This window comes from Electrophorus electricus, chromosome 14 (genome assembly GCF_013358815.1).
Source record: "Electrophorus electricus isolate fEleEle1 chromosome 14, fEleEle1.pri, whole genome shotgun sequence".
In the NCBI taxonomy this organism is placed as follows: Eukaryota; Metazoa; Chordata; class Actinopteri; order Gymnotiformes; family Gymnotidae; genus Electrophorus; species Electrophorus electricus.
The window spans coordinates 9,807,623-9,822,500 of NC_049548.1; the positions used below are offsets into that span (position 1 = coordinate 9,807,623).

The 14,878-nt window shown below is 44.8% G+C and overlaps 1 protein-coding gene across 7 annotated transcripts in view; it reads right to left on the bottom strand.

Annotated features, from left to right (window-relative positions):
• The window catches only part of usp54b (ubiquitin specific peptidase 54b), a 69,834-nt gene that overhangs the window by 39,174 nt on the left and 15,782 nt on the right, over positions 1–14,878 (bottom strand). For 3 of the 7 annotated variants that reach the window (XM_035533880.1, XM_035533891.1, XM_035533884.1), the window contains exon 2: positions 5,530–6,388. In XM_035533880.1, coding sequence (XP_035389773.1) covers positions 5,530–5,679 — 150 coding nt within the window. In that variant the 5' untranslated portion in view covers positions 5,680–6,388. Of the gene's footprint in view, positions 1–5,529; positions 6,389–14,878 lie in introns of those variants that run through there. The other 4 variants (XM_035533883.1, XM_035533882.1, XM_035533881.1 and 1 more) reach the window with 4 other exon arrangements.

Sequence of the window (14,878 nt, forward strand, 5' to 3'; positions counted from 1 at the left end):
TCCCTGTCTGCCTGCCTCTCTCTATGGCTCTCGCTCCCTCCCTCACACTCAGCTCTCTCTCTCTCTCTCTCTCCCCCGCTCTCGCTCTCATTCTCTCCTCCTCCCTCTCCCCCTCTACCCCCGCTCTTCCTCCCCTGCGCATGCTCCCTCTCGCTCTCTTTCTACCACTCTCTCTCCTCTGCTCTCGCTCCCTCTCTGTCTCTCTCTCTCCCTCTCCCTCTACCTCTCTCTCTCTCTACCACTCTCTCTCGTGCTCCCTCTCTCTCTACCACTCTCCCCCTCTCTCTCTCCCTCTCTCTCTCTCTCTACCACTCTCCCCCTCTCTCTCTCCCTCTCTCTCTCTCTACCACTCTCTCTCTCTCACGCTCCCTCTCTCTCTACCACTCTCTCCCCCTCTCTCTCTCCCTCTACCACTCTCTCTCTCGCGCTCCCTCTCTCTCTCTACCACTCTCTCTCTCTCTCTCTGGCGCTTCCTCTCTCTCTCTACCACTCTCTCTCCCTCTCTACCACTCTCTCCCCCTCTCTCTCCAAGCAGAAGAGTATCTGAGAAAAGCTTTCAATTCATGCTTATATCTGAGGAAGTGGAAAGCAAACCCCTAGTGAACTATCACAAAAACATCAAAACAGCCAGTTAAGCCTTTCAGCACAGTGCGTTTTCCAACAGGTTTGATATTATGATAAGGACAGCGTCGTGGACGCCTGGCTTTCCTCTTTGTCGCTTGCGCCCTTTCATCTTGCCCCTTGTTGCACATCTTCATTCGTGTTGGATGAGCTCATCAAACTCTGCCACTCTTTCTGTTCTCTCCGACTCACCAAAGATCTCCCTTGACAACAGCACTTTTCAGTTTGAATAAATCATCCCCGTATGACACGGCAGATATTTCACATGCTGTCAGGCGGGAACAGCCTGCAGCCTCTGAAGAGGGGTCTCAGCACAATCACCCAGACTGCGTGGGCCACCGTCAGCGCTAACAGGAGGTGCCAGGCGACCGACCAGGACCAAGAGACTTCTCAATCAGGGTCAGTGCACAGATGTGCGTGTGAGACAGGTGTGGGCTTTGGCCTGGCAGTCTGTGGCATGTACATGGGGTTGCAAGGAGGTAAACCCGAGAGGGCGTGGACTTTAAGGAAAGTACAGCAGGTGGGTGTGGTTGTGGGGCTGCTGGGTACGGGTGGGTAAGCACAGGGCATCACCGCAGGGGGATGCAAGAGAGACCGGGTCCAGCCTTCCTCCTGCAGGCCTGAGCAAACAATCTGCAGGCTAAGGCAGTATCTGCAGATGTATAAAACACCATTAGCTCTTCAACACACAGAAAACATTTCACAAGGTCAATGTTTTTTTTTAAAAAAAAAAAAGCTCTACGCTAGCAGAACTTAGGAGTTGCTAAAAACACTATACACTAGCAGAGTTCTTTGGAGGCTTAACTTTCCTCTAGACATCCAAAACCACTTATATGTTTCCACTTATATTCTTGCCGCTTCATCACTACTTCACTTTAGATACTGAATGGGTTCATCATGTCATCCCTGTCAAGTCTAGAATAGGAGCTCACGTATACGGGTAAGCAGCAGTACATGGCCGGCAGCTGAACTGGCCCACGGGAGCCTTGCTTCACAGAATTCAGCTACACTCCCTAGTCCAGGAACACAAGCTGCTAACGCTGGGGCCATGCTCGCCTCATTTCCAGCCCTCCTCGGACAGCTCAGGAAGCAAACCGGGGCATCGAGCTCTCCGATCCAGCGCCAGCCCCTTGCTGCTGCTTCCCACCGACACACTGCTCGTGAGACAATTAGTCCCCAAATAGAAGCCGCCGTTTGAAAAGAGCTGCATCCTCTCCTGTCTGGAGGCCGTGTTACTAAGCCATGCTCATTTCTGCTTTGTGCTGATAAAGTGTTGCGACTGTTTTTTCACAGCTGCCCCCATGGCTTTCTTGATATTGTTATGCGAGATTCACACAAATGGCCAGATGTGCACACACTCCAGACGAGATGAAGGGAAGTGCCTACAGCCCTGGCTGTTCTTCATCTCTCAGAACCCTGGCCACCATCGGCATAGGCAGTAATCATCTAAAATAAGCAATTTGGCTTAGCAAGCTTATGTGAACATCAGCCAGTTAAATACACACTACATGATGATGCCAAGGGGAGCAAAATTAAACATGAATTTGAAACTATTCATGTACTCAAATATGTTGCAGCTCATTTGTTTTGAAAAAAGAGAATTCTTTGGAATTCAACATGTCAGTCCTTTAACAGTAAAGCAATCGAGGAAAGCTTTAGAAATCAGAATACAAGACGTGTCACTCTTAAAATATTTTTTAATAGCTTTAAAATTTCCTGAATGTTTTTTTTGACCAAGTATAATTCTTATTATATCATGCTACTTACATACTATACATAAATTACCGTAATTATTTTATTTTATTTTATCTTTGAGGCAACATTACATTTCCCTTCTCCATGGGTGGCATGATGCACTCCTGGTGTCCTTCCCAATTAAAGCTGATCAAAAATGATCAAAGGATTCTTTTTATAATTTTTAACAGTCTAATTATTTATGTCACTTTCTAAACATGAAAACCTTTCATTTATGGTCCGACTTAAAAAATCTCTCTCATTCTATGTTTGACAATGATTTTATTTTTACAGCTATGATGAAAATAATAAAGTAAGAAGAAAATAAAAAAGAAAGACCAACAACAGATTAGTTATTTTTTGAGTTTAAGTTAAGAATACAGAATGAGCTAATCAGTAACTTTGACAATATTTTTAAGTAAATATCATCACCTCTCAGTTGTTATGTTTTCCACCTACTCTTTCCAGGTATTTCTGTCACAGGAACACTAATATATTTCTTTCCAGGTATTTCTACCTCTCCAATTTCCAGGTATTTCCCAGGTGGTTATATAAGCTTCTGGTGTCGGAGCAGACATGTGAAAAATGGCCTTTTAACTGCTGCAATCATCATAAAAGCTGGATTTGTTCAAGCTGGCCAATGGAGGTAGGAGATTAACGAGGGCAGTGGAGTTGTATGATCTGCTCTGGCAGCCAGCCGGCAGCAGCCCGTCACAGCGACCGCGGGCATTCTCACCCGGGCTTCAGTCAAGGACGCGGGCCGCGCAGTTAAATGAGCCGTGCTAAGGCTTAATGTGCACACAGGCTTAATGCTCTCCTGCTAATGAGGAGCCTCATGGCACAGCCTGCAGCAGCTGCGCAGCCAGAGCAAAGAAACGAGCAACACAATGTCCAACACCACTAATTGGCGATCAAAATTTTTTTTTTTTTTTTTTTTTTTTTTTAAAGCAAAAAACACCATAGCTGGTGGTGGAGTTTGATTCAGGCTAAACATATGTTGTGTAATGACACCCATCTATTATTTAAAACAAGCTGACGGCAAGTTTTGATAAACGGTTAGCTGTTTTCAAGCAATCCACAAATAGTACTTGCAACTCAAATTCATTATGATTGCAGCGTTAACGTTCTTCATGGAGGTGAAGCACAGTGGTGAAGCATGAGGTTGAGGCATAGAGGTTAAGCAGGGAGGTGTAGCCGGGAGGTGAAGCACGGAGGTTAAGCAGGGAGGTGTAGCAGGTAGGTGTAGCAAGAATGTGAAGCAGGGAGGTGTAGCAGGAAGGTCTAGCAGGAATGTGAAGCAGGGAGGTGTAGCAGGAAGGTCTAGCGGGAAGGTGTTAGCAGGGAGGTTAAACAGGGAGGATAAACAGGGAGGTGAAGCACAGAGGTTAAGCAGGGAGGTGTAGCAGGGAGGAGAAGCGGGGAGGTACAGCATGGAGGTGTAGCTGGGAGGATAAACAGGGAGGTTAAGCAGGGAGGATAAACAGGGAGGTGAAGCAGGGAGGTGAAGTAGAGCAGTAAAGCATGGAGACAGGCTTGAATTGCACACCGAAGCCCATCCACATATAAAAAAGAAAAAAAATTCTTGCTAAATTTAGCACTTTGGTGGCACTTGATGGTATGAGATGAGGGTGAGTAAAGGCATGGGAAATGTACTGTAGAACTCAACTTGGAGGCTTAAACTCTTAAATCTCTGCAAGCGTTCTTGAGGGCTTTTTCTGGCTGGCTTCCTGCAGGATGGAGATAGGGCACAAATAGCGCAGGTCTATAAATGTCCCCGAGCAACAGTACCACGTTTTATGGTCTTATGGTGGTTTCTAAAGCACAGGAGGCCAGCTCAACTGCTCCAGGGCCATAGGGTCTACAAGTGTTTGTTCTGACCATGCACCACAACAGCAGACATCGTTAGTTAAGTCAAGGGAGATCTAGTGAAAATTAGCAGAACTGTTGAATCAAGTGTTGTTTTATAAACATTTGCACAAAACACCTGTAACGCTGAGTCTACTAGAAGGGATATAAAGGATAATAGAGAACTTAGAAAAGATGCTTATAAGTTCAAGAGAAAATAGGTTGGAAAATGCACACACACAGACACACAGCCAAGTGTTGAGCTGTTCAGTGCACTGCAGTGCAGCAAAAAGGCCACCAAAATCCCATTTTTGTTCAACCTCAATCCGGCATCCAGCATCCCGAAGGTTTAGTATGGTAATTATAATCCACTTTTATTTCCAATAATCTATTAATACCTCCTTTTGTGGGATGAGGACCAGACCTTTGCTCCCACACCTGGCCTGTTTAAAGAAGGCAGAAACAAAAGCATCGCTGGGCGTGTCATTCCCACCCCCTCCCACTCCTCTTCCTCACTCTGCATGCCTGCGTTTCAGCCCGAATGGACAGCATGTCCTACATCACACACCTATAAGGGAAACCGACGCTCAAACATGCTGCTGATTGCTCCCGCAATCTCTGTTATTGTGCAATTTCTCATATCTGGAAATACAGTGCCCTCTGTAAAACACTAACTTTGACTTTGTGGAGCATGAAACTTAAATGAATAGCCATTTCATTTCTGACCTGGTGGTGCCACATAATATTAATTACATAATATAATATTTTTACAGCGGTTGCAGCTCGTCTATAAACACATGGGAACATTTACACATGGTTGCAGTTCATCTTTCCATACAAGATTTCTTTCAAGTGTAGAGCGTCAAACATTCACAGCAGCAGTTTCCCCTTGCCTCACCATGTTCTACCTCTATCCGTATTTGTGTGTCTCTCTCTGTTATTCTCTGTCCTACACATGTGCTCCTGCAGTTAGGCTGGGCTGTGGTCCTGTTCTCTGGGCGTGCAGAGAGAGTTAGGTAGCAGAGAAGAATCTTTTATTTCTGGCTAGACAGACTTTTAGGCTAGAGAAAGAACGGTGTAAGTAGGTACAACCTATAGGAAAGACCCTGTTAAAGCTAAACATGGACTAGGAGCAGAATCAGAGAGAAAGAGAGTGAGAAGTTGCACACTTACACTTTGCATCAGAACAATAAGTTCCTTGCAAAAGTCAATATTGTTTTCCACATCTACAGCCTAACAACACTTTTTTTCCCCTTAACTGGGCATCTAGTGAGCTGACCGTGGAGCCCGGCCTGTCTGAAAGTTTGTCTCGGGGGAGCGGTGCCCTACCTGCAGCGCACTGTTCAGGAAGCAGCTGTTCTGGCCCGGCTCGTTGCTCAGGCCCTTGCTGGGAGCGATGGAGGTCATGGTGCGCGGCGTGGACATCTCCTGCAGGCCGCCGCCGCCGCCCGAAGCAAAGTAGTTCCGCTTCCACGACATGGGTGCCACTCGGCTCCTCCCGCTCCACCCGTCAGCACCAGGGCCGTTGCCTACCCCAGCCGGGCGCGCGGGAGGGAGAGGGCATGGTGAGTGGTCTGTGGGGCAAGGCCGTGAGTGGGCGCGGGCGTGGGAGGGCACGCAGGGTGTGCGTGAGTAAGTAAAGGCAGTGGCGTCTGTGCTGGAATGGCTCCTATGTCACTCCCATGTGAGGGCGATCAGTGCGGGTTTGCTGCAGATGTGTCTGCAGCAAGGTTTCCTCCTTACCGCCAGAGGACAAAGAAAAATTAGAGTGGAAGTGTGGTAACAGGTGCGCAACGGGCAGCTATGTTCTCTCTCTCTCTCTTTAGGGTGAGGTCATTAACGAACCTTTTCTCCCCACAAATGCCTGATGGTCACAGCTAGCCAGCTAGCTATCTCCCTAAACACGCTTCCCACACCTGAGAAGATGAACAGGTAAACTGCAGTGAGTGGGGAGTTTAATGCCAGGTGCTTGTGGAGGCAATGTCTTTATGGCTCTGTCTGTGTGTGTGTGTGTGTGTGTGTGTGTGTGTGTGTGTGTGTGTGTGTGTGTGTGTGTGTGTGTGTGTGTGTGTGTGTGTATATATGTGTGTGGCTTCAGGTGTGTCCTTCAGCAGCCAAGCCAGGGCCCTCTTATTCACTTGTCCTCACAGCAGAGTCATGTAGTCCAGCCCTCCATGCTTCACCCAGCCTGTACAGAGAGAAAGAAAAATACTTTAAGTCAGTGGCTCTCTATCCTAAATTAAACTAAAACTAGGTCAAATCTGTTTGGAAGCAATTTTTAGTTTAAAAAAAAAATTTAAAAATCACAGAGAGCGATAATTTCTCCTCACACTCCTTTACACACTAAATGAGTTCTTTTCTGCCCCTCCACCTCTCTCATCCTTTATTCCTTGCTTGGCAGAGACAGGGAAAGAGGGGACATGCACAAAGCACACAGCACTCATCAGGCACGCTGTGCTGGGTGACATCACTGTGGTGGGCAGGGCATGGATAGCACAGCCTGGCCCAGTAGCCAAACGATCTGAACCCCACGCTGCAGCCATTACCTCACCACACAGGTCTGGTAGCATGTCTAACGGTCCACTCTGTCAGTCAGCCTTATTGAGTGGTGCCGCTGCCTCTTTAACCCAGCATCAACCAAGCAGCCCGTCTAATTACCGGTCGAGTTATCAATCAGCCCCTCACAGGCTAATGGGGAGGCCTAAACGCCTCTGGTCGGCCTGCGAGTAAACACTCGGCACATCCGCTCTAGCGCACACCAGCCTCTGCCGTCTACCCACGTTCCCACAGGCCATGCCTCTCCAGGCCACACCTCCCACCCTCGTTCAGTTCCTCGAGCTGACTCTTTCCAGCACCATGCTGCCAAGCTCAGTGGCAGTGGAGACATCTTGGCATTCGCACAGAGGCCAGTGTGATTTTGTTGGTGCGGGAGGACCAATGAATAAAGCATGCACTGACAGTAACCATTGTAGCTCTGCTCAGCTGCATTAAGGGCAAATAAACACAAATAAAAATGATCATGAATAAAAGAGTAAGTTCTTCTGATGAAAGATAAGGATATAACAGAGCTTGTTAATTTGGGTGTCTGGGTGGGTCTGTAGAAAGGTTCCGTTCTAAAGAAAAGACAGAAGTACACAGTCAAAGCGAATCACGTCCATTTGCACCCTACACAGACCTTGAACTGAGACCATCATGCTGCATTGGGCGTCAGGAGGAGCTGCAGTGAATGAAAGAAGAAGGACTGCAGGCAGGCAGCTGTTCAGCTGGCTCGGGAGATGCACTGTTCGAATTCATCTGCCTAGAGCAATGTTCTTCTATAGTTAGATGAGCGCTAAAATAGAGCCAAGTTGCAGGGTCTGCTAATCGCGAATTATGCAGTTAAATGGATTCCTCAAAATAGCAGGGCGTTTCCCTTCTCTAGCATATGCTGCCATGCTGAACCTCTGAAGAGAAAACGCCCACTGTTCAAGGCCATGCTGAAACTATCACCGGTTTCCAGGAGACAAGAAAAGGCATGATGAGAGCTGCAGTGGTTTGGGGTAAGAGAGAAACACAAGCCAGCTTAGTCTCACTGAGGCAATCGAATAAGCACGAAATTACTAGATGTGGTGAGGCAAAAATTACCTCCGCCTTAATTTGCGCATGCCAAATTGTACCAAGTCCACGTGCCTGAGAATTGTCAGGGAATTGAACTCAATGAATTGAACTCAATGAGAGTGACGTCCTAATTATCGCCACACTACCGCGGTCACAAAGCATTTTGGTTCCTGACTACAAGCTATAAGATGCTGAAATGAGAGAGAGAGAGAAGCAGAACATGACTTTCTCTTTCTGGGGTCAGTGTAATCAGCTGAAACATAGCAACTAGGCAACAGGGCCAGTATTAAGCCCGTCTGCAGTTTCAAATCGAGGAACAGTCTTTCAAGATTTAGGATAAGACCTGCCTGGCATCACTCTACCTGCAACTACTGTTCCTCCTCACACTGCCGGCCAGCTCCTCTGCCGCCCTTCGTCCGGGCGTGGGCCGAGCCCGGCACTCAGGCTGGCCACCCCAGCCTTCCCACAGTAGCCTGCTGAGAGAACGTGTCATCCACTGCTTGGAAAGCGTGGACAGCCGGTGAAGCCCTGCGAGAGAGAAAGCCTGAGGGCCAGCAGAGAGGTGGGGCTCTCTTCTCCCACCATGCTCTGGCAGAATGGACCCGCAAGGGAGGCGCAAGCATGGGCGTGGCTGTGGGTGGGACCTCCTGCCTGTGTGAGTTTCAGTCCCATTCCTTCTGCACTGGGCTTGAGTTGGATATATGGGAGCACCTGCAGGGTGGAACGCCACATGCAGAACTTTCCTTTTTCTCTTTAACTCTGCTTCATCTCCGATGTCTTCAGTCCCAAGTGAAGTCGTCTCCTTTCTCACTGCAGCGCATAAGACTTGCTGTTCTCATTATAGCATGTAACCAATGGGCAAAAAAAACCCCCCAAAAAAACAAAAACATCAGCTGGCATGCCTTAAACGGCAGCTGGTGAATGGTATTAACATGGCATTAGTGTTATTATGCAATCAGCACTTCCGCAGCGAGGAGGACAAGCTGAATTAAACTTGCAGAAACTTCTTGCCATCCAAGACACATCACTGCTTGGACCATTTGGCTCCTTCAGGGCAGACCAAAAAAAAAAAAAAGTGACATCATTCCCCTTCTTCTGCAGAGAGGGTATACAAAAGTAGACACGCAGAAAATCAGAGTGCCCCCATACGGCCTCAGGGATCAACACCTCAAAGCATAAGGGAAAGGCATGAAGGAGCAGGAGTAGAGCACTACTGAGAACTTTCAGCTCAATCAGTGTGACCAGGCAGGGCTTAAGCTCCACCCACACTGGACAGCCACTCAATTCTTGTTGTTTTAAAGCTCTATACATGTATACACATCCTTTTTTATGCATGTAAAAGAAGGGAAAAGAAACAAATTTTCTGTTTCTTGCCCAATATGTTTATGTACATAAGAATATTCCTTATACTAATGATTGCTTAGTTGATTTTATATATATATATACATATATATATATATATACATATATATATATATACACACACACATACACATATACATATACATATGTATACATACATTACATTATATTATATATATATTATATATATATATATATATATATATATATATATATATATATATATATATATTAGTCAAAAACAACTAAGCAACCAATAGTATATATAAGGCTGTATCTCATCATCCTTACCATCTACCAGTGACAGAAATGTGAGGTGACACTTGCACAGCAAGCAGGAGTGTGTGTGCATGTGTGTGTATGTGTGTGTATATTTATGCGTGTGTATTTATGCATGTGTATCTGTGGTGAGGGGGTCTCTACTGCATCTTGGCAAGTCACCATGGAAATACAGCCCTGCACAAACGGTGTAAAGTTGAGGCAGATGAGAGGAAGACAAGAAGAGTCTGGAGTGAGCACCTTTCCGTAAACCTCAGCCGTTGTGGCTTGCGTCTTCCACACAGACGTACTGTCCTTTTCCTGCCTTAAAAATGTTTCACGTCATAAGCCTACCTTTCCGAGCTTATGTTCCTGCATTCATTGCATTAGCAGTGCTGAGGATTTGACCCAACATGAAAAAAGTCACACCACCCATGCAAAAGCAAGAACCTTTATTTTTGAAAATATGACGGGAAATGGGGAAAATGTAGTCATTTAAGTAATTCCCTTATATTGAGCAGTGAAAGGACTCTTTATGCCTTTCATACGCAAAGGCAATTCACAGTTTAATAAAAATGTAACCTTTTTCCCCACTCTCTGTATTAAAAGAGCAGGGGCTGTAGGGGCCTGTGAGAAATGCAGCATTGCTACCAGTCAGCTCCAGAAAGCTGGCGAGAGCATGATGATGGAGCTGGGGATCTGAAAAAGCCAGTTACTGAAGAGCACTGCATGAGCACAGCACTGAACTGAGAACAGCAGTCATGACAAAGACATAGATCTCGGGTGTGACCAGAAAAGTGGCATGCTCCAGCATCCCCACACGGTTGGTCACCACTCCGCTGGTGTCAACCAGTGAATCCAGAGGTGTGGAGAGAGACAAGCGCCTCATGCATTCTGGTTCACACAAACACCAGGGCAGAAACTCAGTCATGGGTTTGAGCCTGGATTATCACCAGTAAGAGAAGGTAACTGAAGATGATGATGATGTTTAAGGTAAGATGATCACAGCTGACACTGACAGAGATCGATGTTGCTACATTGTAATAATGCTGGATTAACTTGGACAGAAGGAGCATAATGCTTTGGTATTACTGTATAATTGCCTGTGGATATTCTGAGCCAAACAGAAGTCCCAGCTAAACTGGGACATAAAACATGATCCCCTTTACTAGCAATCATATTTGTAACATCCAATGAAAAAGTACTTTTGAGGCATTTGACTTTTGTTAGACATAGAAATGTGGTTTTGTTCGTAGTTATAGCAGTGAACAATAAAGAATTCAATCAACTTTGCACGCAGAGGCATGCACAGAAATACATGGTTCCCTATCCAAAAACAAGCCTCGTGGGCCAAGTGTGCAAAGACAACGTGACTCACATGACAATATCATCGTGACTCTGGGCCCCTCTGTGTATGTGTGAGCGTCTGGCTTTGAATGTGTGTATGCAGAGACTCACAGAAGGAGGGAAACTAGAACACTACTCATGCGTTTGAGCCGCTTTTGAGCTCCCCAAGGCTCCAATGTGGCTTGGCACCTGCAGATGACCTCAGCAGTGAGTCATGTGAAATTCTTAGCAGCATGTGACCTCCATGAGGATGGGGGACACACATACCCATTTTTCTGACCACCATATCCTCCATTTCTTGCAACGAATGTCATAGCTGCTGCAGTCCAAACTGTTTCCGTCCTGAAGAGTATTGGCAGTGCTGAGTAATGGGGAGTACTGACAGTGCTGAGTAATGGGGAGTACTGGCAGTGCTGAGTAATGGGGAGTACGGGCAGTGCTGATTAATGCTAGATCGCTGTTCTTCCACACACGTGCCAGAGAGCTAATGCGCAGACAACGACTGGTCTGCCTGGTCCGCCTGGTCCAGGGCATTGTGGGGTATGTGGTCCTGTGTGTCAGGGCCTGAGTGGTGGAAAATTGCTCTGCAGATCTCCACTAAGTGGCACATACGCAGTGGCAGGGCTGAAAGCGCAGATTCAGCGGCTGCGTGGGAGGCGGATGCTGAGGCGCTGGCGCTGATGCATACTGATGATGGCGAGTTACTGGAGTATACAGCAACTCAGAGAGAGACTTGCACTGGGGGGCAAACTAAACCCTTTAAACGACACTTCTAATGGACCAAACGTATGCTAGAAATCACATTAGCAAGGAACAAGACACTTGCTTCTAACAATGGTCTTTGATATGGCAGAGGAGGTTTCTATCTGTAGGGTTATTTGGAGTTTGGCACCTATAACCAAGGTAAATAAAATAAAAGCGTGGTCATTACTGACCCACATCCTATTTCCTGTGGTTCAACCCGGCCTTCTTGGGCTGTTCATAGATTAATAGAATGTTGACAAACTGAATATCAGATTGTTTTCAGGCCAAGCTGACAACAGCCGTACTGCTGGAAAAGGCACATGTAGTCACATCAGATCACCTCAAGCCTTTAGCCACAAAATCACAGTTACGGGCAAGCCTAATTCATCCCAATTTTGATTATGGAAGCATGAGAGATGACGTGAAAAGCCTAGCTTCCAGATAAATCCTGTTTTCACATCCACAGCTCTAGAAATAAGTTTTAACTTTTTGGCTTTATAAAATACTTTTATGCAATATTTTATGATGCCATTAAAAAAAAACATAAAAGAGGATAAATATATTCCAAAGAAGCCAAGCTAAGACTAGCAACAGCCCCAGACTCACCACCTGTGTGGTTTCAGGCAGACAGAAAGAGATTTCAAGCAAATTCAGGACATGATTGATGGCCGTATGAATGAAATAAAAAGATCTGTGGAGAAGATTCTCAACCACTGCTAAGAAATAAGGCAACAACTGGGTGAGGTCAAAAAATGTCAGAGAAATTTTGAGAACGCCATGGATCTTCACATAGACAACATGGACATTAAAAGACGTATGGAGAACGAACTGAATGTGCTGAGAGATAAATTTGTCGATCTGGAAAATCACTAGAAAGAACCTACGCCTGGTTGGTTTCCCTAAGGGAGCTGAGGGGAAAGATGCAGTCTCCTTCCTAGAAAAGTGGCAACCTGAACTCCTCGGCATAGAACAAGACCTACTGTTTGAAACAGAGCAAGTACACCGTGCTCTTCAGCAGAACATGAGAAGCTGCAGGCTCTTGTAAACCAGTAGCTTCACTACAGGGACAACTCAAACATCATGATCTTCCATGACATGTCTATAGTCCTCTACAAAAAGAAGCAAGCCTACTCATCTCTAAGAAAGAAGCCATTACTGTAGTCTCACTTATAGTATGTAGCATCCAGCCACACGCAAGATCACCCTCCTGGATAGCACACGATCCTTCACGTCAAGGAAAATTACTTGAAAGTTCACTATCCAACTGTACTCACACCCTCGCTGATGACGTGTATTTAGCAATACTCTTGCTTATTCATTAAAGTAAAAGTAGTAATTTCCTCCTTTTTTAAATATACTTCAAATCTGGATGGGTAGGTTCCATGTCACGGTACCGCCCCCTCCTTGCTGACGTCCACTGACGAGCGGCAGTGCACGTGGACATGTTTGTGTTATTTCTTTGTTACCTCGTTATGTCTTATTTGTTCACACCTTCCTCAGGTGGTGTGTGTTGGATATTAGTAGCCACACCACATGGGGGTTATTGTAACTATGTTGTCTGTTTAGTTTGTATGACTAATGTCAGTCATTATTGTTTTGGCTTGTTTGTTTGCATTAGTGTACTTTTATATTCTGTTTCATTTTCGTTTTCGTTCATTTCATTAAATACTTTGGAGACTTGCATTTTCTTCTTTTTCCTTTCTTTTATTAGCCACGCTCTATGGCCATGACATCTGAATCACAAAGGCATTATTTTATTCCGTGGTTAGTCTTCTCTGGCACATAATCCTGCTCTTTTTCTATGGGTTACTTCTGTTTCTAAGATTATGTTTGCACTGTGGGATTTAATGGAATAAAGCTGCAAGCAGGTGCTTATACAAGGTTTCACAAGTGAGTTAGTTTACACTGTTGTTTGTTTGTTTGTTTGTTTGTTTGATTGGGGTGTGTGTGTGTGTGTGTGTGTGTGTGTGCGCGCGCGCGCTTTTGGCTTGTTTAATAAACATGCTTCTGTTTATATGATTCAGACAATGTAAATGAAAGGAGTCAAATAGGTACTTGTCCTGGAATGTGAATGGTGTAAATGATACCTTAAAAATAAAGTTTTTTTCTGAAAAAGAACAATATGGATATAGTCTTACTTCAAGTATAATTGAGACTCATTCAAATTATACCCATCATATTAGTTTGGTCTGACAATGATTTGGACAACTGTATTTTTCCTCATTTAATTGTCAGTCAAGAGGAGCAACAATATCAATAACTAGAAAGGCCCACTTTCAGCTAGAGTAAATTGAAAAGGATCATTTAGGGAGATATGTCATATTAAATGGTTATGTTTCATCTGATAGGGTTGTAATAGAGAATGTATATGTCCCTAATCTCAATGACCCTCAGTTCTTTCACAAGGTCTTTTTTAAATGATCACTTTAACCAACAGATTTCATCATAGGGGAGGATTATAACCCTGTTCTGGACACAGTAGACATGGCATCATTTGGGCAAGTGACTAACTCTGACTTCAAAGGCCAAAACTTTAGACTCATGTTGGTAGATATATGGAGAGCTCTAAACAAACCTCAAAATGAGATTTCCTCTTTGCTCCCATGTCTGGAATAACATCTCAAGACCAGACCTCTTTTTATTCATAAGAGAAGGGAACATGTAGTTGAATCATATGAATATCTGGCAAGAACTCTCTCTGATCATTTGCCTTTGCAATTGATCTTTAATTCATCAAACAAAACAATAGGTTTTAAATGTTGGTGATTTAGTTATCACTTACTTTATGACATTTGTAAATGCAAATATTGATGACCTTTTGAACCTGACTGTAGGCTCTTCATCGCCATCAGTAGTCTTAAAGTCGCTGAAGGCTTTTCTCTAGGGTCAGATTGTTTCCTACTCGTCTGGTAAGAAAAAATGTCAAAAACAAATTAAAAGGGAAAATGAACATGCTTGAATATAAATCAACTAAAGAAGTTGCTGTGCTAGAAAATGAAAAAATTATGATACACAGGTTCACTGAGTACCAGAATATGCTTTTCTTACAACCAGGCAACAGCGTTATGAGCATGGGGATAAAACAGGAACCTTATTAGCATGGCAAATGTGAAAAGATCAATCACCTCAATATCGTTGACTAATAATACAATTATCAAAGCACTCAAACCACTCAAGCTCATTCATTTGGAATTCATGCAATTTTATAAAACTGCACTGTACATTTCTCAAGGGGAAGTAGGAAGTATAATTCATGCTTTTTTGGACAGACTGAACATTCCATGACTGGCAGATGAAAGCAGAGAACTCCTAGAGGCGAAAATTTCTAAGGCAGAGATACAGCAGCCTATTGCTAAACTCTCTATTGGAA